The sequence below is a fragment of the Rhinolophus ferrumequinum genome, chromosome 21 (genome assembly GCF_004115265.2).
Source record: "Rhinolophus ferrumequinum isolate MPI-CBG mRhiFer1 chromosome 21, mRhiFer1_v1.p, whole genome shotgun sequence".
Taxonomy (NCBI): Eukaryota; Metazoa; Chordata; class Mammalia; order Chiroptera; family Rhinolophidae; genus Rhinolophus; species Rhinolophus ferrumequinum.
The window spans coordinates 26,077,187-26,103,649 of NC_046304.1; the positions used below are offsets into that span (position 1 = coordinate 26,077,187).

The 26,463-nt window shown below is 37.2% G+C and overlaps 1 protein-coding gene across 1 annotated transcript in view; it reads right to left on the reverse strand.

Moving 5' to 3' along the window:
* MED13 (mediator complex subunit 13) overlaps window positions 1-11,280 on the reverse strand; it is a 93,094-nt gene extending 81,814 nt beyond the window's left edge. Inside the window, exons 1-3 of the mRNA XM_033089520.1 lie at window positions 11,090-11,280; window positions 9,097-9,331; window positions 937-1,105 (exon numbers count right to left, since the gene is read on the reverse strand). Coding sequence (XP_032945411.1) covers window positions 937-1,105; window positions 9,097-9,331; window positions 11,090-11,155 — 470 coding nt within the window. The 5' untranslated portion in view covers window positions 11,156-11,280. The remainder of the gene's footprint in view (window positions 1-936; window positions 1,106-9,096; window positions 9,332-11,089) is intronic.
* Window positions 11,281-26,463: the final 15,183 nt, after the last annotated feature.

A 26,463-nucleotide genomic window follows, 5' to 3' on the forward strand; every position in this document is an offset into this window, starting at 1 on the left:
ATCCATTCTACTAAAACTAAAAAGGGAAATTTGAAAAAACTCCACGTGCACATGAAAAAAGATGTACACATATGACATAAAAGATAGCATCTCAACGATGATTACAATAACAACCAAATGTTTACTTCACATTTTCACATATTTTGGGGAAAACAAATTTCCTTCATTTTCTCTTTTTCCACATCCCATCTTACTTGCCACTGTTTCACCTCTCTTGAAACCTCATTAAATTCAATTGCTTGGGACTGAGCCTTCTAAAATATTGTGCCTTACATTATTTATATCACAAAGAATTGTAGTAACGAAAAGCTTTTAACTGCAGGGGATAAGAAGGTACCTTAAAGTCTTCTGTGCCTCCATCTACAACTACTCTACAAATAGTGTCACAAATTGGCTTAAATCAAAGTTCAAGAAAATTATAAACACACCAAGAGTAAACATATCTTATAGAGAAAAACACAGACTTAAATCACTTTAAAAGCAAAATGAGAGGTTTGGGAATGTAAAGGTAGTTAACTCAACCCAAAATGTTAACTACAGACCACTCTCTTTAACAAGTATTACTATCACATGATTTTAACAGAGTGCCGTGAATATATTCCCACTAGTACTAAGAACATATTTTCAGTGGTACCAAAAAGGTATACTTCAATGCATAAGCCTCTGCTTTCATCCCATATTTTCTTCTATCATCCCCAAACAAAACTTAGGCCACTGTATTGACAGGTAGCCTATTTCCACTGCAAGAAAATCCTTAAAATGTATAAAAGAAAGGGCGAAGTCATCAAAAATATTGAATATAGTACTTTGTCAAAGTTAACCTCCTAAGTAAGTCTGGAAGATATTAGCATGTTTTAGTCCATATTTTCTGTAAGGTCATAAAAATTAACAACCCTAAAGAAATATCAAGTTAAGAGTTTAAATAAGATAGCTTACCTTTTATTTATAGGTTTTTCATCTTTTTCATAAGGCTTTACAAACCACTTGCCAATACGTACAAAGTTTCGGTTCATTAAACACCGTTCCAACAGATTATGAACTGCTTTGAAAAGCAGAGTACGGCATTCATAAGAAAGTCCATTCTCCCACACTCCATCTTCCTCTTCTACAAGAGAAATGAATGAGACAGAAAGTAAAGTAGTGGCACTATAAATACAGTAAAAAGTGTTACAGTTTAAACTAAACACATAAGCCCTACTTCACCTCAGCATATTGAGCTACAATCGCTTCAATATATCTCTAGACATTAAAATATCCGGTTTCAAAATTACTCCATGAGGAATAAAAGGCCTAAGTGCCATGTATTTTATTAAATTACCTGAAAATTACTTTCCCACCGTACAAAAAGGTAATGCTGTATTACAAACATACCGATTTGGTTTCTGTATCAAAAAGGACATTTGAATAACCTGAGAAATATTAAACACACTCTATACCTAAGATGCCCATTTCTAAGCTGGCTCACTTGTTACTTTGTCTTAATTTCTCCAGTCATTCAGCCTGCCAAAAATACTAGCCAGTTAATAATTAAATTCAAAACATTTTATGTCCATCAGCATTCTAATCCACTACTCAACTATAAAAATAAGTGATGAATAAAAAGGAAGCCTTTGGCTCAGAGGCTAATAAGTAGTACATTATCAGCCACCTTAGGTCTCATTTCAACCAAATGAGTCCTATGATTACTATTCAGTATAGGATCTTTTACTTGGGGGAGAAATTTAAAAATTTAAAGACTTACATTTTAAATGGCGCCTCTGATATAAAGATATAGCTTTCTTCACTAACTATACAGCTTCTATTTTGGCAGCAAATCTATTAATCACTCCAAGTTAAATTACCAAAAAAATATTAACAGTCATTTTGAGGTAAGTCTGGATGTAGTTCAGAAAAATAATTTTGTCACTCTTTATCCATTTCATACCGTGTTTCCCCGAAAATAAGACCTAACCGGAAAATAAGCCCTAACATGATTTTTCAGGATGACATCCCCTGAACATAAGCCCTAATGCGTCCCTTGGAGCACAAATTAATATAAAACCCGGCCTTATTTTTGGGGAAACACGTTATCTTTAACAAAGCATCCAATCAATCCTGCTACAAATGACAGCTACTACTTCAGTATTTTAAATTTTATTGTATTTTAAATTGTCATGTCAAATATGATTTAGTATCCTTCTATAGCCTATATATCTTTACAAACATTTATAAATATGCATCATCTTTCCATTTAATAATAAACAAAACCTTTCTTAATTCAACACTAAAAATATACCCACAGAAAAACAATAAATTATGATGCTCTTGATTAAAAGACCAGACATGTAGTAAGAGTGACACATGGTTTATATTCATAACTTGCACAACAAATGGGTTGAATAAACATTAACTAAAAAGCATAATGACAGAGAACTTTAAACTGCAATAGAAATTTGTGCCACCACAAAGGTTAATGTTGATTTTATGTTGTTCTTTAAAGTGTTTCCTAAAATATAGTCAAGTCTTTCAAAACAAGTGTTTCTTCTAAAAAGGTAAGCTTTAAAAAAATGAGGTAAGCTTTACAAAATGACAATCCTTGAAGAGTTAGAATAATTTTTAAATCATTAATATTTAGCATTAATATTAAATAGAAAAACTTCTTCCAATTCTATTATAGATATCTTTATCTACATCTATTTAAAGCCTTAACTCCATGAGTTTCTTTCACATTAGAGAAAACAGCAGACTAAGAGAAAAGGGAAAGGGCACATAGTGACATTGCTTTACTTATTTAAATGTCTAATCACAAGCATATATGTGAGTTGCTAAGAGAAAAAAAATGAATCTCAATCCGCTTTCAGTTTAATCAGGTTCTATCATTTCGAAATTAAATAGTTACATTAAGAGTTTTACCTCAAATTATGTGACTTATGATTACTAAAAATATACGTTCTTAATTCCAAGAGAATTAAGTACGCTGAAAATATTTCCCAATTCTTCACTTCTTGATAATCTATTTAGTATACTTTATTTTCATTGCCTTTTACCTCAAAAATCTTTACCTTCTAAGAAGCACAATGGTTGTAATATTTGTTCCACACAAGTAGCCTTTACCAAAATCTTTTTTCTAACTACTTCTAGGATTTAAAGATCCGAGACAGAGTTACCATTACAAATCAAAGTTGTACAGTTACTATAAACTACAAGTATCAGAAATTTATTCACTTAAAACTTGACACTTAGTTTGCCTTCTTCCCAAAAAAAGTAAATAAAAAAATATTTGGCATAGTAAAGGCTGTAATATAATTTATATACATTTTCAAATAAAATTCTGAAAACTTTATGGTTTTATTTATTTTGAAAATCTATTTCAGTTAAACCTACAATTAAATAATTTTAAAAAACTAAATATAGTTTAGAAATTAGTCAAGCACTTCTTCCTCGTTGCTCTAAATTTTATCTAGAGAAACTCAGGTGTCCTTAATCCTCACGTTACATTATATCCCCAAATGCCCAAAATTCTCATTAATGCTAAATGACAGCTATGCATAAAACAAAGAAAAACAGACCAACAAATCTCTGAATTTCAACAAATGTCTTTACCCATATGGCAAGTAACTAAGCAAACATTACACTAAAGTAATGTAAGTGCATTTTACGTTGCTGAGGAAATAATGACAATAAAGTTCTAATAATGCTCAATGAAAAGCCTGAAGGTTTTTTGTTTTTCGGTTTTTTTTGCGGGGAGGTGGGGGGGGGGGTCCTCTCAGAAATGAGAAGCCTAAGCCAAGTTTCTCATGTCCTGATGCTATAATACTAAAAGTACTTCTCTACATGTTGTATTCAGAGATTGAAAAGTGAAATGGAACAACCAAAATATAGTGATACGCACCTCTTACACTAATTAAAACAAATCTTTGAATCTCAACGCCAGCTTTATATTAGAGGAGAGAGAGAACACATGGCAAATCTTTACCTAGCTCTTTTGAACTTAATCAACCAAAGTCTAATAGAAAAAATCTGCCTAATGTATTTAAATAAATGTCTTCCTCCTCTAGTGTGTCTGTATCCCTAGAGAAAATAGTTTCAATTCTGTGTTTTCAGTACTTTTCTATTACTATTAGCATTAAAACTTTTAATCACCACTACTTAAAAATGTTTTACAAACTATTTATTTGAACAATGTAGAAGTTCAAATGCCCAATTTGATTATCGTTAATATTTTTTTTCTGAGGATATAGACTATAGTGATGCCAAAGTCATCAAAGATGAAAAAAAAAATCAAAAACAAAAAAGCTGATATACCTAGTACTCGTACTCAACATATTTCTCAAAACTGACATCTTTCAATATCTCCACAGTGATAAGCTGGAAGAGAAGGAATCATTTCCTAAATAATTCTGCCAAGCTATTAAAATGCAACATACAGTAATGAATAATGAATGGGTCAAAAATTATCATGGTAGAAAATACCGTATATATTCCTGAAAGAATAAGCAAAATGTTTACATTTCTAGTTTGCTGTTTGTCGTGAACAATTGCCCATCCATAAGCCATTCATTCAACAAATATGACTAAGAGCTTTAAACTGGCAGCATCAATGATCAATGGCAAAACCTGAAAAACTAACTTTGGTTTAAAAACAGCCTATTACGTTTATGGTTATCCTTGATTTGAAGGATTAAGACACACTTTCTTGCTCAAAATGGACAGTACATGGAAGAAACATAGCAAAGTTGCCTCTAGATTAGCCAATATAAAACGTTGAGTCTCAAGTAAATTATGGTACAGAAGATAGAAATGAATTAACTCTCTTCAGGCTACCTGGGGCACAAAACAATTTTTCAGGTTGACACTAGATTCCTATACTTTGCTGCTGTTTATCTATTTGTCAACCGTGTTAAAGCTGCCATTTAAGGTTCAATTCCACTATAATTAATATCCTTCAATAAGAGTATCCAAAATTAAATTCTAAGACTAATGGCCCATTTAGTTTGATAGTATGATGATGAAACTGCGGCATAATAAAAGTATTTGGACATGTTGCTAAAATCCCGTATATAGACCACAAGAGCCAGGAAAAATAACAAATATTTTTAGCTCTGACTTAGTCTGTTTTTTTAGTTCTTAAGGTATCAGTTTTCTCAAAGAGTCTCATCACATTCTAGCTTACTATGATTTTTTTTTTTGAGATGCAAACGTCAGGAGAGGATAGATTTTGTTTTTATTTTTGTTTTAAAGGAAAGACTAAAGCCAATGATGACAGCAAAAAAATTCCAAAAAGATTAAGGCACAGAATAAAAATACCCAGAAAACATTTCTCCTTCAAGGACACACTAATAATAATGAGAGAATCTTGCTTTGAAGCAAACTATCAGTACACTTAAAATAATCAATCAATCCTATCCACTAATAGAGACTGACTTTTCACCAGAGGGATTAAGCTAAAATTTTCCCACCACCAATTTTACACTTCTATTATATAAGCACTAAAACAAGGTCTGCTACAAAGTTTAAATTTAAAAAAATAAATAAAATTTAAAAGACTGTAATCAGAGAGGAGTTTTGTTCCCTAATCCTTTTTCTATCAAAACATACCTATATGTATTCAACTACCCATTCTCTTAGAGAGAGCAAAGCAAAAAGTTTTAAAAAGAAAGTGTTTGGCTTTGAGGATTCAAGGAATATTTTGAACAAACATTTTTCTGGAATGTTATAGTTAAGCCAACACTAGTTAGCACAAATCCTGACCCCAAAATCATCAGGTCTTGCAAACAGTATTGCAAAGTATTAAAGTATTAAAACAGGTCTTACTAAACAGTACTGACTACTGTTACAAAGTAACTGAGTGTTTAAAGTTATGTATGAAATCAGATTTGGTTTGCTGTAACAGATTTTTACCAATTAGCAATAAAACAAGTTTAAATTCTATTTCTTCTATACATCAGCTAAACTTGAAAGGAAAGTGACCCAAACATGTGCTATGTGATGTAAGAGAGACAGGCAGAAATTTAAAATGCACTATGGAAACTGACCAGACTATTCAGAACTATCAAGATTATCAAAAACAAGGAAAGTCTGAGAAACTATCCCAGTCGAGAACAGACTAAGGAGACATGACAATTAAGTGAAATGTGGCATCCAGGATGAGATCATAGAATAAAAAAATAAAAGAAAGGATGTTTGGTAAAAATAAAGGAATTCCAAATAAAGTATGAACTTCAATTAATACTAATGTATCAATATATTGGTTCTTCAGCTGTGAAAAAAGTACCACTTCTAATGTAAGATGTTATCAAAACAAAGTGGGTGAGGGTTACACAGGAACTTTATACTATCTTTGAAACTTTTATGTGAATCTAAAACTGTTTTAAAATAAAAAATACACTATGGATGATACAAAGGCTTAGCTAGATAAAGGGCTTAAGAAAAGGCAATTCTGTACTTTTATTACTGAATATTTCAGTTAGTAAGAAAAACAGAATTCTAATCTTTGCAAAAAGAAATGCCTTCCCTCTTTTCCCGACAAGGGCAATATTACCACCATAATTACAAACATTTCAGTAACAAGATGTGGTAGGTGCTAAACCAAACAGAAAGACACTGCCTGTGAAGAGCAGGCTCAAACTAAATTAACCAGCTTTTTAGTTACCACCTGGGTCCTTCCGGTTCCCCTTTTTTCCTCAGTGCTACACCTCCACTTGGAACTCAGGATTGCCTCCTACAGCTGATGCCACCCCTACTGTCCAGCTGCTCTCTTCTCAAGGGAGCTTAAAAGAAGGGAATAGAGTGCCACAGATGGAAGAAATGAAAAAGGGGTTAGCTAGAGAGACAGAGGCAGACTAATTACCCCAAAAGGGAGGCAGACGGTGTCCCTGGAGAAAAGAAAAGGGTGAGACAAATATGCTCCATCTGAAAAGACCTTATTATTCTTTAAGATGTCTGATTTAAGTAACAACATTCTAAAGTAAATGACGGGTTTAAAAAAAGCTAGAACATTATATAAATACCACTGACTACACAACTGTTTAAAACAGGGACAGGCTTTGGAACAGTAAATATGATTACATACTACTCCTAATATATTTTGGTTTACTATTTCAATTGCTTTCACTCTGATAATTTTTTTAAAGTTATTTACCACTCAATGGCTTTCAGCAAAATCTGACAATTAAAACCTAATATTCCAAAATTACTTTCATTTACATTCAAGATCAATATTTTAAAGTACAGGTATTACCATTTTTTTAAATTATGCTAAAAAATTAAACTAGAGAAGAAATGTTTTAAATCGTAACCCAGTCTCAGAAGAAAACATTTGGCTCAGAACATGAAACTTAGAAGAAAAAAAACCTACGTAATTTTTTAATACATCAAAACAGCTCACATATAATAGGCTTTTAACTTTCAAAACAGTAGTCCCACTATGGTAAAACTAAATACTACACATGTGTTTAAATTACCTGATTCTAAAAAATGTATTGGAAATCGGGGGTGGGGGTGTGGGGGGAGTAATGGTCTGTTCAGATGCTCTGCCAACTTTATTAAGAAGACTGAAACCCCCAAGAGAGTATTATAGTTTATCAACAATTACAGTTTATCTATAGTTTAGATAATCAACATTAAAACAGTCTTCAAACATTTTGACATGGTGGTTTTTATGACCACCTAAAAATAAAGATTAAAATAATTCAAGCATACCCAAGTCAACGAAAGAAAAAGGAAGTTGGCAGGCTTAGCTTTTGGCATGACAATTACAAAACATCATCTTGCTGATAGCATAAAGGAATTTTATATCGTGAGATATATGCATGTACCATACATATGCATATATACCATCATTTTACATATTTAGAAATACATTACACACTTAGAATTAAGGGCTAGACTCTCCAGTAGGGATCTTATTAGGAAAGCTGGAAAGCATTTATCATAAAAGAATTGTAACCACTCTCAAAAATAAGTTTTAACACTGAAGGGTTTGTTCATTAGGTGAAAAGCAACCATCAAAACAAATGTAACACATGTAAACATACACTCCTGCACAAAACTTGGTCTTATTAAAGTGCCTGTTCCAGAGTCACCTGGACTACATTACATCCAAAAATAAGACAGGTCCTACAGGTTAAATAGACAATAGAAACTTCAGAGTACTTCAACTTTAAATAACACTTTTTTTAGTTACCTAAAAATCCTAAATTTACCTGTTATGAATAATTATCAAACATCTTGCTGAAGTCTTTGGTATCTTGCAGGAAACAACTTATCACTTATATTCTTATCCTCAAAGACTCACTGACTCTTACACCAAAATAAACACAAGCTTCAGTAATTTCATGAAGAGCTACAGTTTCTCTTTCTAAAATAACATTTGGGTGCTCACTTCGGCAGCACATATACTAAAATAACATTTGGTCCTAAATCAAAAAAATAAGATGGAAGAAATCTTATTGATTTGCTCATAATAAAATTATTTCTGTATAACTTTTTCGAGTATGCCCCCTAATGTCCTACAAAAGCTAAATAAGTTGGCGCTCTTCTCATATTAATGATAGTCTTCGTTGGAAGGTATCTAAAATAAAAGAATCACTTCCCAAGAATAACAAAATTAACATGTCTTCACATGATAATAAAATAACCACAAATAACAATAACAAAATAACCATATGCTTTGAAAAAACGTGGGAAAGTTACAACACATTTCTAGATACTGCTACAACTGCCAGCATATTCATATTCGTATATACAGGAGAGCAGTGGCAAAACTGACTCCAAGTTTAGTTAAACTGGCTTCAAAAGTATTACAACTTTGTTAGGAACTTTATGCTCCCTGATTCCATTTTTCTTAGGTTAATATAATGTCTTCCTTAGGCCTGTCTATGACAAATTCATGAGGAAGCTAGGTGATGAAAGAATCAAGTTACTGAAGATTGAAAAAGCCTGCCATAATATGGATAATTTAAGTAAAATAAAATAACCACAATGAAATAGACTATGAAGCTGAATTTGTATCTGGCTTCATACCTAAGTGTTCCACCAAAAAATCTTAATAAAGACAATTTTGGAGTAAAGGATACATTGCTATTCATTAGCTAGAAATGGTTAAGTTGCTTTCACCTGATAAGTCATGGTGAATAAGGTCAGCAAAATTAGGGTCTTCACCCCACCAAAATATCCATAATTCTCTTCTTCCAGGTCTTTGATCTCTCCGCCAAACACCAAGTACATCTGCCTTAAGGCAGCGACTAAAACTGCTCAAAATGGGGTCTTCCTCTGTCACCGGAAACAGAATAGGGGCAGAAGTTGGGCCTTGCCATACATATCTTTTCCATTTAATTCCCGTCAAGTCAGCCTGAAGAAAAGAAAGCATGATTTTTTTTTTTATTACTGCAAAGTCAAAAGTACTCACTATTAAAAGTCCCTTATTTCACAAGGATTAAAATTTTTCAAGATATACTTAAAATATTGAAAGCAGGTTGATCAAAAAAATGCTTAATAATTCTGAACAAAAACAGTGAAAAAATTAACAATGACAGATCACTGAATAGCAAGTCAATTAATGGGTGTTCCAAGGAGAAATAAAAGAAACGTAATAAAGTTAAATATAAATATGTACTTTAATACTGCACACTGAGTAAACATTTCCTATCTATCCTAAGTTCTGTTCTAACTGGTCACATTTGTCCTTAATGTCAAACTTGTAACAGAAAATTAATTTTTAAAGACTCATCATCATTCCATGTTTATAGAAGTCTGAACTATAACAAAAAATTCTTGTTACTTCTTCACATATCCCTTTTAGGAAAAGTCAAATAGCTGCTCACAAAGAACTGTCAGATATGTGCTAGTCTATCTTCAAAGAACCTGATCCTAAAAGCACCAAAAATAGACTGAGTTGGAGAAGATAGAAATGTAAAACCTGCTGTCTTATTACATCTGAAGAGATGCTGATTAATGGACACTGGACAAGAAAACATTTTATAGGGGAAAGGACATTAAAGATCTTAACTTAACATCCTGAAAGAAATTCAAGAGGGAATTCAGTAATTCTTTAACTTAAAGGTGCAAAGTATAGGTGCCAGAAATGAAACTGCTGATACATGACTGGCAGTTTACACTTGCCAACTAGTTCTGCTCCGCCCACTCAATTCCCTTATCGTATACTCTTAATATTTCTCAAAGCGCAGGGAAGATGAAAAAAGGAAGTCACTGAAACTTTAAATCATTGCTGAAGCTAAGCTACCGTCCAATTGAGGGCTAAGTATTTGCAACAACTGATACTGTTTTTAAAGTCTTAAACGGTTGGACGCTCCCAGACATGGGCCAACCTACACAATTGTCACCTTCCCCACACTTTTCAATAAAACCTGGAGCAGGCTGCCCAAAACATTCTAAACATGCAAGCAAAAGACAAAAATATTTACTGCAAAACCATAGAACCTTCTCTCTTAGTACGTTCAACTCTCACACAAACATAATGTTTTAATAAAAGCAAGATGGCTAGAAATTGTCAAAATGGCAAACTGTTTTCAAAGTTTAAAGAGAAAACGTATGAAATGGCATCTACTGGTTTTTACAGAGGTCTGTAGTCGCCCAAGGAAGAAACTAACATTCTGTTAGTTCGACTCATACAAAAAATGCAAAACGAAAAGAGATTTTTAGTACCTAAGTTCCGGGGTCCTGTTTATTGGGGGAAACAAATCACCAGAGTGAGGCATAAAAACAGTGGGAGAATGGGCAATAATGTAAAGTGTGAAGGGATACATGGTCAATGAGAAAAGCAACAGTTAAACAGAGGGAAATGTTAGTGTCCTGCCAGATAAGGAGCCCAAGCTGAAAACAAGACCACGGTGGTGAGGGGGAAAAAGTCAGAAACAAGAAAAAAAGCCAACTCTCCTAAAACAGAGCCCAGGACCGCGGGTGAACGAACGCGTCTCCCGAGGCGGGTGCGGAGCTCAGTCGCAGCGCCGGCTCCGGCTGGGCCTAGCCCGGGGACTCCAGCATCTGGATCAGACCTGGACCCCTCCCCCACGGCCCAAGGGCGCACCTCGCGGCCCCCTCCCCCACCGCCCTGCTCGCCGCGGTCCCCGCCCGCGGCCCCGGCACTCACCAGGCAGAAGAGGTTACAGTGACAATCTTCCAGGCTGGCCCCGTTCGGCACGAAGGAGGAACTCATCGTCCCTCACAGCAGCCGCCGCCGGCGCCACAACCCACCATCCGCCATTACCGCCGCCTCCGACCAGAGAGAGAAACACAGACACCGGGGAGGGCGGGGGGGTGCTGGTTGGGGGGACCGTGGAAGAGGAGGCCGCCGGGCCGCCCGCCCTCCCCACCCACCCCCCCGCCGCCGCGAGCAGCCCCCGCCGCCCGGCCGGCACCCAGCCGCCCGGAGCCGAGGGCCGGAGGCGGGCGGTCCGTGCCGCGCTCACCCCGCTGGCCGGACTGCGGCCGCCGCGGAGCCCGCGGACGCTCGTCCCTGTCTGGGGGACAGAGGGGATGTGTGCCCCTTCCACAAGAAAAATAATAAATTACACAATAAATAATTAAAGTCGAGTCCGAGAGGGCAGAGCCCAAGCCCTGGAGGGTTCTCCCGGGCGGGGAGGCGCCCGCAGAGGGGCGGGAAGGGCGAGAACCGGAGAGAAGCCCAGGCCCCCGGCCCGGCAGCGGCGATGTCCTTAAGCCCAGAGTCTCCTCAGTGGCGGAGGTGGTGGTGGTGTCTGCGGGCTCAAACCATTCTCTGGCTGTGTCTTCGTGTAGTCCCTGGGCCAAGCCGGCCTAACGTCTCCTCTCCTACGGCCTCACAGCCCGGACGCCGTAGTCTCCCCCATTTTGTGGGCCCAGCGGGCTGTGTTTTTCCCCCTTTAATCCGAATTCACGGGTTTTCCCTTCGCTTTAATGGCGGCCACAGGGACCAGCTCGCCCTCTCTGCTCGCCCATTGGCCGCCTTGAGGTCACGTGGGCCCGGGCTCCGTGGGGAGGAGGAGAGAGAAGGGAGCGAGGGAGGGCCGGGAAGCTTTCGGCGAAGGCGGTGAGCCCGGGGGACTGGGCAGCCAGGTGGTGGCTACTAAGATAGCGCCATCTGCTGGGTACCCCGGCCAGTGTAGGATGACCCAGGGCCCTGGCCCTGTCTTTCTACTTGCTCGGAATTGACAGTGCAAGAGCTTTACATCACAACTCGGAGAATTACGTGGAAAGCAGTTTGAATTCTTTGGAAGAGAAAGTGTTGAAAAAATTCCAAGGTTTTCTCATGTATTTCACGAGGCCGCGGGGGTGCAGCGCAAACTCCTGGGCATGGGAGTCAGACGATCTGAGATAAGACTCAGCCACTTGAAAGTTGTGATATTAAGAAAGAAACAAACGAAACAATATAGCCTGGTGTTAGAGACACACCGCTTGGGTTCGAACCTTCAAGGAGTCACTTACCGATTTATGTCTCACTTTCCTCATCTGTGAAATGAGGAAAGCATACATACCCCCTACCTCACAGGATTGTTGTGATAATTGAGTTAAGACAAATACAGCATGGTAGCCCAGTACCCGGCACAGATAAGCATTGTTAAGAGTTATCTATTATTGTTGTCATCGTTACCTCATGTGGTTATTGTGAGGACTAAGTGAACCAGCGTTATTTAAAGTGCCCACTAGAGTGTAATCTCCGTGAGAACTGGGACTTTGTTTTGTTTACCGCTCTATCTCTAGTGTCTACAAAAGGTTCCTAGCACACAGTAGGTGCCTTATATTCGTAAATTTGCAAGTGAATGAATGGCAAGAAGTAGAACCAAGTAAGATGTTAGTTTCCGTCCCCATAAAACACTCAGTTCTTGCCTGAATTGCATTTCAATGTAGGAGTTCAAACATTTTTTCCTGAGAGTTTTAGGGAGGAAAGAAAGAAAGAAAAAGCAAGGGAGGGGGTGAGGGGGAGGAGGGAGGAAGGAAGGAAGGAAGGGAGGGAGGAAAGGAGAGAGGGAGGGAGAAAGGGAGGAAGGAGGGAGGGAGAAGTAAAGGTGATTCAAAAGTTAAAAACATCAGTGATTCAGGACTTATCATAATTTTAAATCATAACTGCCTCTATAAAATAAATGGTGGACTCTTCCACGTGACTTCTTCAGCCACAGAATGAAGCGCATTTCTCATCCATCCATTCATTTGTCTACGGTGGTTAAGAGCACAGATCTTGAAGCCAAGTGCCTGTAGAAAAAGTTGTGCTACTTACTACTAGTTGATCTTGGATCAAATTTGACTTTAGATCAAATTAATTACTCTCTCAGTTTTCTCATTGTAAAATGGGCATAATAAAAATACTTTTCTCCTAAAGTGTCTCATGAAAGAAACAGTGTAGGTATAGCTTGCCACAGTGCTTACTAAATGTTAGCCATTAACATACTTTTTAAAATCATTATTGAGCACTTGTGTGCATAACTGAGTGTGTTGCTAGGCCTGGGATACAAATACGAATAAGATAACTGCCTGTCCCTCAAGAGTCCTGAAGAGAGGCAATAAAGGAACTATTTCCCACAGAAAAAGATAAAATACAATGGAGGTAATTGCTTGAATAAGGTATGTATCAACTATGGCACAATAGGAGCGCTGGAGGAGGAGCACCAAAGTCAGAGAAGGCATCTTGAAGTAGGCAGCATTTGAAATCAGATTTAAAGGATAAAATGAATTCTTATAAAGCCCTTTGAAGCAGTTAAATCTTATTAAACCCATTTCAGATCTAAAGGCCACATATCAAAGTCAATTATACAACCAGGACTAATTCAATCCAGGAGCTCAAATCAACTAAGGTCCACATCCTTTCTAACTGAGTGCCAGCACCAGGAGGCAGCAATCCCCAGACCCAATAAGGTAAGAGCCTCTGCTCATCTCTTTTCCTGAGAGAATACTCAGACCTTTGTTCCCACTGCTTTAGTCACTCTTCAGTGTCCTACCCCACCTCTTATTTTATCCAAAACATAGCCATCCTCTTTAGAAGTCTTGCCCTCCCATCACCCAATTTGAGCATCTCCCTCCGGACTCCAGAGGCAGGTACAATCTGCCTGAAACCTACTACGTGCACAGGAACATTTGACTGACCTTTCACGTGAATGTCAATCTTCTCAGAAAAAGCGGGGCGACAGGAGAAAAGAGACAAGAAGGGAGGAAGATCCAGAGGAATAAGTCTGAGAGAGGGTCATGGAAAGGAGCAGAATAGAGAGAGAGGGAGAAAGAGAGAGAGAGGTGAAAAAGCAGGAGAGGTTGAGAGAGAAAATGGAGAAGCAAAGTGGAGGAGAGGGACCAACTGTGAGGGGAATGGAAACATCATGGGGACAAGAGAAGAGAGCAGTATCAGCACATAGAAAAACCACCTTATGTCAGTAACCACCTACATTCTCTTTAAATGATATTTTGTGTGATTTAAAGAGTAATGGAAATAAAAACAGTATATGCACATTGTCAAAAATTCGGAACATACAGAAAAGTGTAAAGATAAAAAATAAAAATGCATATTACCCTCTAAAAATGCCTATAACATCACCATTCATAATTAAACATCTTTTAACATTTTGATATATTTCCTGCCAGCCCTGTGTGTGTGTGCGTGTGTGTGTGTGTGTGTATTTTCTACATGGTTGAAGTTGTATTACATATACATTTTACTATACACTTACTGACCATCTAGTATGTGTCAGATCATGAATGGACAAAGCACAGGATATACAAGGAGCTTATAATCTTGCTAGATATGGCACTGGGATCAAAACGCCAGGCCACGCCTGCCAGCTCTCTAACTTCCATTTACTCCTTTGTAAAATGTGTATGTAACAGCACCTAAATGTTAGAGCTGTAACAATTAAAAGAGATAATTCAAGTAAAGTAGAAGAGCCAATTGGGAATGTTAAAGTGAATCTTAGGTGTTGCCTGGTCAATAATCACCTATTGTCTTCGATTCTTTGAAATATGGATTTGTTCACTGATCTACATTTAAAATTGTTCTTTAACTCTTTCAGCCTTTTAAGGGCTCCATTCTGAATGGGATAGTGGAGGCATCTAGCTTCCAAAAAGGGTGGCAGAGTTACATCATCTGAGACAGAGAAAGTCCAGGAACGGGCAATGTCTGATCTTAGGTCTAATGCTTCCCACCTGATCCTGAAAAATCCCAGGGTCTAGAGTAGCACAGTCCAGTAGAAATATAATGAGAGCAAAACAAGTAAGTAAAGATTTTTCAGTAGCTACATTTTAAAAACATAAAAAGAAATAGGCTAAAATTAAATTTAACTATATATTTATCTCAATGTAACAGAAACATTATCATCTCATCTGTAGTCAATATAAAAAATTCAGACAGTTTGCTTTTCTTTTTTTAACCAAACCTTTAAAATTTGTGTGTATTTTCACTTATAGAACATTTCAGTTCAGACTAGCTACATTTCAAGTAACCACGAGCCACATGTGGCCAGTGGCAACTGTATTGGCTAATACAAGTCTAGAGGCAAAAGCTGAAAGCTAAGGACCAATTAAGCTGTGGAGTGAGGGGTCTTGAGCCTGGGGACAATATTGATTTTCTTAAGGTCATGTTAATGGTTTGATGTTCTACTTAATAAAAAATAAATAAAAAAGGCTGAGGAGTTACAAACCATTTTATTTAGTGAATGCACAGACACTACTTTGTTGAATATAGAAGTAAACAAAGTAAATTAGCAAGTTGAGAAAGCTAAGAAAACATTTCAGTCTAAGCATCAAACATCCTGGATTGACTTGTAAGTTGCCCTGACTTGCCATTTTTCTTGGTAGTATAGAAACTATTCTCAACCTCAAGTTTATTTCTCGATAAATATTTTATTTTAATATTAAATCTGAAGTCAATTCCCCCCAATTTCCTCACTTTGAAATTTGGTTTGTAAACCTTAAGCAAATCAGATCTCCCCTCTCCCTAATTTTATTCTACTTGAGCTGGTCATTTGACTCCTCTGGATCTGTTTTCTCAAGCATAATGAAAATATTGGCTTAAGTAATTGCTATGATTTAATACCTAATATGTAACACTAAATATGTCAGACATTGTGCTAAGTATCTTGCATTAATTATCATCCTTGTCACAAGCTTCTGAGGTATGTACTATATTATCCCAATTTTCTAGATTGGGATGCTGAGATTTAGAAAGCTACTTGCTTAAGGCCACAGAGGTGTGTAAAACATGGTAAGGAAGCCTAATCTATCATGAGGGGCTCAAGAGAAACTTCCTGGAGGGACAGTTAAAACTCAATCTTAAAGGACAATGAGTTGGGTTGAGCTAGGAGAAGATTCAGGGAGGGGAAGGAGTGACAAAAGGAAGAGGGGGATTACTGAAAAGCTTGGTATTGGTAAGAAAAGATTTGGCTGAAGAAGTAAACCCAAGGCCAAATCACAAAGAGTTTGGATTTCATCCAGAAGAGAATGAGCAACCATCGAAAAACTTTAAACATGAGAGTGCCGAGCTAACATTTGTTTTTAGAAATAAGATGCCAGGAGACTTGTTGGGGGCATTGTGGTAATCCAGGCAGGAAGTGAAAAGGCCTGAACTAATTAAGAGGAGCTGATCTAAAAATATCCTTTCTGTTTCGAATTTATTCCCTTTATCAAGGCATCGGCAAGGAAGATAGGGAAGTAGAGGACATCCCTTTTGCAAAATGCTGAGCATTCCGTTCTTACCGAGCACATGATTTTTCTTAGAGTAGACAAAGTTGACAGAGGAGCCAGTGCGGTACTCTACACCTACTCCTCCTGCTAAAGTTCCCAGCAGAACTTGGGTCTCAAAGGATAATTATCCCTGCCCAGATACAAACCAGTTAGCAATTTTATTGTTCTCATCCCCCAAGAAAACGCGTTCAAAAGATGTGATCAGTCAAGAAAACAGGAAGATTATTCTAGAATCTCTTGATTCTACCATGAGTATAAAGGATTTAATAGTAATATAGATGAAGATAACAGAGTTTTATACCATTTCTACGACTGGCTTTGACATTCATTCATTCACTCATTCATTCGCTTAATACCTACTAATATTTAACATGAGCAAGGTTCTCTGCTAGGTGCTATGATTATGAGGTAATACACAATAGTGCATCAGAAGTAGATCTCTCAAAAAGCTATTAATTCTCAGACGATAAGACATACACTGAATAACTATGAGGTGTGATTGAAAAAAGTACAGTGAATGTTTAAAAAAATTTATTACAGTAAAAGGCACATGGCCGTTAATCCCCCTCAAAATACTCCCCCTCCCTTCAGACACACTTATCCCATCATTCTTGCCACTTTCTGAAGCAGTTCTGGAAATCCTCTTTCATGAGTGTCTTTACTTTCATCCTCCATCATTATAACACTCTGTGTCACACATCGCTTCTGGTACGACAATTTCTGTCAAATAAAAACATTACGGTGTGTCCTCATCCACCTTATTCACCAGATCTGGCACCAGGCCACTTCTGGCTCTTCCCCAAAGTGAAAATGACTGTGAAAGGTAAACGTTTTGAATTGATTCAGGACATCAAGGCAGTCATGACAATGCAACTAAAGACATGTACAAAAGAGGATTTCCAGAACTGCTTCAGAAAGTGGCAAGAACGATGGGATAAGTATGTCTGAAGGGAGAAGGAATATTTTGAGGGGTATTAATGGCAATGTGTCTTTTACTGTAATAATTTTTTTTTAATTTAAACATTCACCATATTTTTTTGATCACACCTTGTAAGTTGTGTTTAAAAATGCCTAAAATGGGTGTAGATCAAATGCAGTGAAATTGAATGAAGATGGGGCTGTTTCAAGTAATGAGGAACAAAACGTTAGTGAGGAAAACTTTACATTTAAAGCATATAATAAGTGATTATAAGATTTGGACTGGCAGACATATGGGGAAGATTGATTCAGGTCACTGTTTCCCAAACTGGATTTGAGGACAAGGTTCTGAAGAATGTTATTGGGAACTCCACTTGTAAAAATGGTTCTTGGTTGTGCTGGTAATTTGCCTATTTGTTCTTAGATCAGTTTCCTTCTTTCTCTCTGCCCTATTCTGTATTGCAAAAGGTTGCTCCTTGCCAATGACATTTCTCAGTCTCTCTTAACAATTTCCTCATGGTTTGGTTTGGCCAGTGGAGGCAAGGGTACCAGATGAGGGGCCCTGGACAGGTAGATCTTCCCTTCTCCTTGTGCTTCAGGTAGTATCTCCAGTAATGGCTGCATTTCTTTGTGGCTCCACCTGTAGCTGAACAGCCCTTCTTTCTCCAGTCCCAGCTTCTGCTGGGCAATCTTGGCTCTTGGGTTGGTGTGTTTGTTATCTATTGCTGCATAATAAGTTACCTTGAAACTTCACAGCTTGAAACAACAAACATTTTATTATCTCACACAATTCCTGACATTTAATAATCTGAGTGAGTTAGACAGGTGGTTCTGGCTCAGAGTCTCTCATAGAGTTACAGTCAAGATATTGGCTGGAGCTGCAGTCATCTCAAGGCTAAGTAGGCCTGAAGAATTGACTTCCAAGTTCACGCATTCGGTTGTTGGCAGAATTCAGTTCCTACCTGACAATTGGCCTGAGGCTTAAATATTCTGCCAGGTGGTCTTTTCTTTAGAGCTGCATTCAACATGGCAGCTTGCTTCTCCAACAGGGAGTTATCCAAGAGATAGAGATAAAGATATAGAGATAGAGATAGAGATAGAGAGATATCAGAAAGGAAGCTGCAGTCTTTTTAATAACTTAATCTCACAAGTAACATAATGTCACTTCTGCCAAATGCTGTTGGTCACACAGACCAATTGTGATATTGTGTGGGAAGGGCTTACACAAGGGTGTGAATACCGGGAGGCAAGGACAATTGAGGGCTGTCTTGGAGGCTGGCTATAAAAGTCCATCCTCTGGTTCCTAATGATTCATGTGCCTGCCACACGCAAAATATACTCACTTCCTCTCAAAGTCACCAAAAGTCTCATCTCATTAGAGCATCCATTTGTAGTCCAGTATCTCATTTAAATCAGGTCCAGGTGCAGTTGACTATGCTTGGATGTAGTTCCTTAAGATAGCTCTTCGAGTACAGTTTCTCCCTCCCTGGGAAACTGAAGCGACAATTTACATGCCCCTCCATAAACCCCAACATACAATGGGGAGACAATAACAGGGTAATGGCTATAGATATTCCTGTTCAAAAAGAGGGGAAATGGCAGGCACAAAGGAGTCACTAGGCCACTATGATTTTGAAATCCAGCTGAACAAATGATGAAGGTTCCTTGATAAAGTCTCAAGGCTTGGGAATAATTCTCACTGGTTCTCAGCTCCGTATTCTGGTTCTAATTTTTGATTCAACCTCCCTTTTTCATGAAAGATACCCCATGTTTACAGCTGAGGAGTTCCCTCAGCCTACCTCTTGCTAGTAGAACTTTGAGGGTCCAAAGGCCTCTTTTCATTTTGTATTATCTCTATCCCTGTCAAATGCTCCACCATTGACTTAGACCCTCTACTTCTATCTCTTTTGGTCCAAAGTGGCAATGTTTCTACACACATAGTTAAAAAAGAAAAATTTATGAGTCTTCTGTGAATCTGATTGGGGTCCACCCCATTAGATGAAAGCCACACCTACAAACACCTTTCTGATAAGCTCTTCCGTAACTTGGGTTTCTGATGAGATGGCCGAAGGACAATGCCCTTAACCTTCCTAGATGCTTTATCATTTTATTGAGAGTCTGTGTGAGACATACCTTTAATCTCCTTAGAGGATCTTTTATCTTACCGAATCATACTCCGATACACAACCTTAAATCTTTCTGAGACTTGAACAAAAGATTTTATAGTCACCCTTGGTTTCATCTTTGGACGTTTTACTAGCAGTGCCCTGGATTTAATCTTTGCTCAGAAGCTTTACCTTAATTTTAGCATCGTTTGCCATTTGGAGAGGCTGAGAATTTTCAAACCCAGAAACTTCTGTCTCCTTTTTGTGTAACAGTTCTTCCTTTAGTTTACCTCTCTCCTCTCACATTTTACTATAAACAAGAAGCAACCTTTGCTTGGAAATCTCTCTCACTAGATCACCCAGTTCATTAGACACATTTTCTACTTTTCAGTTACTGCAGGCAACAGTCTTGCTGAACTTTCTGCCACTACATAATAAGGATCCCCTTTCCTCCAGTTTCCAATAACATTACCTCATTTTCTTGCAAGCCGTTACCTGCAGCCATATCAAAGGTCAAGCTGCTTCTGTTAACAGTTTCTTCAAAGTACTTTAAATTTTCACTAACACTCTCCACAAAGGCACTGCCCAATTCCAAAGTCACTTACACATTTTAGGATTTTCATTACAGCAGAATCCCACTGCCAGGTACCAACCTCTCTATATTAGTTATTGCTTTCTGTGTAACACATTACTCTGAAATTTAGCAGTTTAAAAAAAAAAAATATTTACTGTCTCACACAGTTTCTGAGGATCAGGAATCCAGGACCTGGCTTAGCGAGGTGATTCTGGTTCAAGATTTCTCAAGATGTCAGCCAGGGTTCTAGTTTTCTCAAGGCTTAACTGGGGTTGGAGAATCTGCCAAAAAAAATCTGTTTCCACATCTGGGCAATACTGCCTCCTTTAGTCCCTACATCCCTAGGGGTAGCAATTCTGTCATATTGCTCATCCCTGGATTGTCCCATCATCCTCCTATTTACCCTTTGAACTCCTCTTTTAAAAATTTTAAACTAGTTTCTCATGTTAGATACCCTGTATTGAACAATGCGGCATAGGTTCTGTTTTCTGTTCTGGATCTTGATTCAGATGTCTTGTTTGTTGAACAAAATTTTGTTTGAGTTGAACAGATTTCTTTACTATAGGACTTCTCAGAGGTCTTAATATGCTAATATGCATTGGAAATCTCCCTGAGGAGTCTACGACATGCAGCATTTCCAAAACTCTTTTGGTCACAGACCTTACCTTTGCTTTGTTTTTATATGCACCTAATAGCTAGGATGCAAAAGCCATGCATTAGAAACATCATAGTTCAATTTGACTGAATCAATAAGTAAGTGAAGAAAGCAATAGAAAATATGGTGAAAAGAGGGTAAAGGCTGAATCATATAGGGAAAAGTGTTTTAACGAACCTGTAGGCCTTGGGGGTTGCCTCCTGCTGGGAAAAAATGTGTTATAATTGTTGAGCTAAAGTGTTTAATAATAGTAATATACTTTATTTTCCTTTTATATTCAGAATTACCTAGTATAATTAGTGAAATAGAGAAAAGAGAATTAAATTTTAAGTCTTTCTCTTTCCACGGCCTTTATCTTTGGTTCAGTAGGGTTGAAGAACCTTGGCCCAAGCTTTGGTTTATGGTTTTTAATATGAGAGAAAAATGTGAGGAAAAAATGGGGAGGTCTTCAGGGGGACAGAAAATGTTTCAACATAGCCCCCTTAAGGAAAAAAAAAACAGTTTTGTCAAAGAAGTTATAAGATGGAGGAATTCTTTTGAAAAGAATTGGTGATGAAGAAAGATGGATGTATATTTCAGAGAAATAATGAGCTAGTGATTAGGAACAGAATAGACATCCTTTATGAAAGGCAATATTTAAATGGTATTATGTATATGAGTTGCCTATTTCTACAAAACAAATTATCCCAAAACTGTGGCTCAGAGAACAACTAACACTTATTATCTCTTATAATTTTTATGACTAGACAGTTCTAGCTTAGAGATTCTCATAGTTAAGTCAGACGGTGGCTGTTACCATAGTCATCTCAAGGCTTGACTTAGGCTATCAGATCTGCTTCCAGCGTGGCTCACTTACATGAATGTCAAGTTGGTGCTGGCTACTGGCAGGAGGCCTCAGTTTCTCTTCACATAGAGGTCGACCTCAGGGGTCCTTCCATCCATGGTGACTGGCTTTCCCCAGGTCAAGGGATCTACGGGGCCAAAGCAGAAGTTACAATGTCTTTATTATCTAGCCTCAGAAGTCCTATACTGTCACTTCTACAGTAATCTATTTGTCACACAAATCAGCCCTGACTCAATTTAGGAGGGAAATACCCAGATATGAGGATCATTCTAGGTTATCTTGGAAGCTGGCTACCATAGCATGTTTTCTATCTTTCCAGGTTCCTTTGTTAATATTCTTTCCCTCAACAAAGCTACTTTCAAAATAGATATACATTTTGGATAGCCAAATTACATATAGCACACTGAAAACATCATATTATTTATCTGCTCAAATTTTAAAGAATTTCATTGTAAGTTCAGACAGTAGTCTGGATTTCTCTTTTCAAAAAATTTATGGGATTTCATACTATAAAAGTTAAGCAAGTCAAGTATCTCTAAAGAACAAAGATTGATCTAATGGCTGAAAATAGATCATTGATGAAGACAAGTAGTTTATGATACCAGCTATTTCTTTCCTCTGCTCACCATAAACAAATTCATCTGGTTTTTTTTTTTCTGAGACAGGGATGTGTAATATCTGACATGCTTGGCTTTAGATGGCCTCCTTTTAAAAAACATGAAAACTATATAAATAATCAGTAACTTTTTTTCTTCGAAAAACCCAACCTGCATTCATTTAAAACCTTATCTTTCAATGTAGTTATGAGATAAGTTATTAAAAGTATATGACCAGAATAGACATTACACTTCAATTAATAAAAGGACTTATATTCTTCTCACAGGAACAACCTCAACCTTTATATAGTTCTCCTCTATGAGACTATTTCAAAGGTAAACTACTGCCCTTTCCCTCAGTGATTTGCCAAATTGAGGCAGTGTGATGCACAAGCTTTGGAATTAAAAGATTTCTATCCTGACTTTGCTAACTGTGTGACCTTGGACAAGTTACCTAACTTCTCCAAGCCTCTGTTTACTAATTTGTAAAATGGGGGTAGTAACACCAAACTGTCATGAGGATTAGATGATATAATGTAGTTATAGTGCTTAACACAATGCCTGTCGGAGTAAGAGCTCAATGAAGGATAGCAATTATTAACATTTAGGGCAAGCAATGTACCCATGAGAAGTTCACTTTCAGTCTTCAGTTCTTATCGACTCATAGTTCTACGCAGCATCCATGATTAGTGATCCTCAGATGCTGAAATGAAGGAACTACAAAATAACAATGATTAAAGAGCTCAATTTATGGGTGTGTTGCCCTTTCACATTTTCTCTGGATGCAAAGCACTTCATTCAGTATCCAATTCAAATATTTTTAAATCTGCTTTTTCTTGTAATAGTGACTTTCAGAAAAACAAGACACTGAAACACCACAAAATGATCATTAAATTATCAGTCTGGACTTAATTTTCCCAAAGACTTTGAAAAATAAAATGCCATAAATTTTGGGACATTTGAGAAGTATTAAACGAACTTCAGAGGTGTTCACCTTTGTAAGACTATTTCCCTCTGTTTTCCAGATGAAAAAAGGTGACAATAATATTTTCAAAAACCTTTTTTGTATATTCAAATGCAGAATAGCCATGATCAAAGAGATAAATTACAAAAACTAATCTGGAGTCTAAATAAGTACAAATTTTAGATCAGTATTAAGTGGGTTTCACAGTTTTCGATGCAAAATTATTTCCTACTTTGTATATATTTGTACCTTAACTTTTTATATACTTTACACAACTTAAGAACAACCTGTAGAAAACACACAAAATGAACAGGCCCCTTTTAGAAAAGAAAATATGAGTAAACCAGATTTAGAACATATGATTTTTAAACCATAATTTACTCAGCAGCTGCAGATATTTGTTATTATTAATTTATTTATTTTATTTTATTATTATTTATTTTTTATTTATTATTTTATTATTAAAAAGTTAACGCAAAGGATTAGGTTGGCTTATTTCCTTTCTTTGTGCAACTCAAAATGAAGATTCATAAAGGACCATAGCCTCTATGGATTTGATGGAATCAAATCCTACGTACCTACCAAAAATGATAAGAATCTGGCTATGTCCGTGGAAATGTGTATACAGAGTGATGTAACCAGAAAAGAAGAGACACAAAATAGCATATATACTCCGATTAAACTGCGTAAAAATGTACGTATGTATGTAACGTAGTGCAGTGGAAAGGACAGTGGGAATCAGAAGAGCTGAGTTCTAGTTGTGACCGGGCCTTCACTTGGCAGAGGCATTAATATATCTGAGCAATTTATCTGCTTGCTCTCAGTGTCCTCATTAGTGAAATAAAGGAGTCGATTGAGACTGGTTACAAGGCCATTCTCAGTGCTAAAGTTTAGTGATTCCATAGTTCAAAGATTTGGAGTGACATAAATACAGTTCACTGTTTATTACCTTCTTTCCCATAAAGTTGTTTAGGTTAATAATAATGTTCAAAGGACACCACATGTCTTCAGAGAGACATAGGAGATAAAAAATATTAATCAATAAATAAGATTCGGTGACAGATAAATGTACTATTTTCTTTAAACTTTGCTGGAAAAAAAAACAAAAAAAGACAATTGGAAGTCACTGAAGATTTTGGAGAAGAAAAGTGACATGATAAAAGTTGCATTTAAAATCAGGCAGTGGTGTGCATTATACCTGAAAACAAGAGAGAATGAAGGCAGAACGACCCATTAAAGGGAGATTGACAATAAACAGGCATGAAGTAGTAAGGCCTTGAACTTGGAAGGGGGCAGTCACTTATTCATTTATTCATTTGTTATTTATGGACCCTTATTGTGCTAAGTGCAAGGGAAGAAAGATACTGTGAATACAAAATCATTCTCCATCCCCTTTCTCAATTTAATTTTCTTCAAAGAATTTATCATTACCTGACATTTGTTTTTTGTTTTATTGTCTGTCTCACCCTCCAGAATTTAAGGACCATGAGGGCAGACAGTGTCATATAGATAAGTACTCAATAAATACTTGCTGAATGAAAGAATAAGTGAAAATTATATTTTATCTTATAGACAGAGTCAAACATCTTTTCTGTTACATTTTTATGGCTTTGTAGCTTCAGGCTAATTTAGCAGCAAAAGCCTTTACAGACCCTCCTGTTGTGTTTATGAAAAAATTAACTTAAGAAATTATTCCTATGACTGCCCTCCTTTCAGCCCACTACCAAAAGTATTTCCCCATAAATTTTGCTCCCCTTCTGTTCAGAAATCCTTCTTTTTCTGATACAGAAGAAACTAGAAAAGAGAAATGATTATTTGTGCCTTAATCTCAGCTCTCCTTTCTGAATTACCTCTATCTAGATATTTGTTTATTAATTTAATACAATGGTTAAATACTTATTAGCTCTTTCTTTACAGCTTCAGTTCACAAATGTGGTCTGAAGGTAAATGATACCAAATCCCTTCTCTCTCAAAGCTGTTGGGAGATGGGACAGAAGTGAGGGTCAGAACCCGGATGGAGAGCTCCCAAGTACAACGACTAGCGATAGTCTCTACCCCAGTCTCTCTGTGGTTTTTAAAACTCGCCACTGTCTTCAGCTTTAGAACTGCTCAACTCAGCCATGGGACTCAAACACCCCTCTCTTGGAACGACACTTGTATCTGCTTCTCATAAAAATAACAGCATTTCACATTTGTAGAGCACTTAAAAGTTTACAAAATGCTTTCCTTCCCCACCCCCCCCCGCCCCATGATTTTACTGAAATCTTATTTAATCTTTTTATTCTCAAACAGATTGTTACACTTTTTTTCCTAGAAGAACTAAGGGGAAAAACTAGAATAACAGATGTGGAAAAAGAAAGTTTATAGACAGTGAGTTATAAATTGACTAAATGGTAACACCATAATCATGGTAAAACCAAAACTGTTTTAATCGATTCAGTTTCTTCCTTCCAGATAGAGTTGACTTATCACCTTCCAAGGGCTGTTTTTTTTCCTTTGCCCTCTGCTGTCCAGATCACTCACAGTTAGTTGTGTTGGAAGGTTCATACTACTCCAAAGGGAATGTAGGTCCCACTTGTCTCTCAGTATAGTTGGTACCTGACTCCGTCTTCCTTGCAAGCTGGAAACTGGAAGCTCTTCTTCCCATTCCCTCCCTCCAGGTAATCTCTCTGTGAGCTTGGACTTATTGCTTGTCAGGGGCCTTTTGCTGACTAAGAAATAAATGATTTTTCCTTTTGTTCTAATATCTCTCCTCTAAATTATTTTTCCTACTCACCCGACTTCAGAGTATTTCTATTTTTTCTTCTTGTTATTTTTCTGATACTTCCTACAATTGCACTTGTTGACTCTCTTTTGATCTTGTACGTGAGCAGCTGATAACTTGTTCTGTCTCATTATCTCAAGTTAACAATTCCTCCCGCTTTCTTGGATATTAATCACTCAGGTGCCCTGGGGAGCTGTGACTTCCCAAAGTCATCTCATTACATTTTCACCAGGCCCAGCCCACTACCCTAGGGACCCTGGTAATAATAAAATAATAACAAATGCCATTGTTGAGTATTTACTAACATGTAGTGCCAGGCAATTTACATAAGTGATTTTATTTAACCCTCTGTACAACCCAATGAGGTCAAATTTGAGCAGGTGGGGCAACAGAGGCTTTATTTGC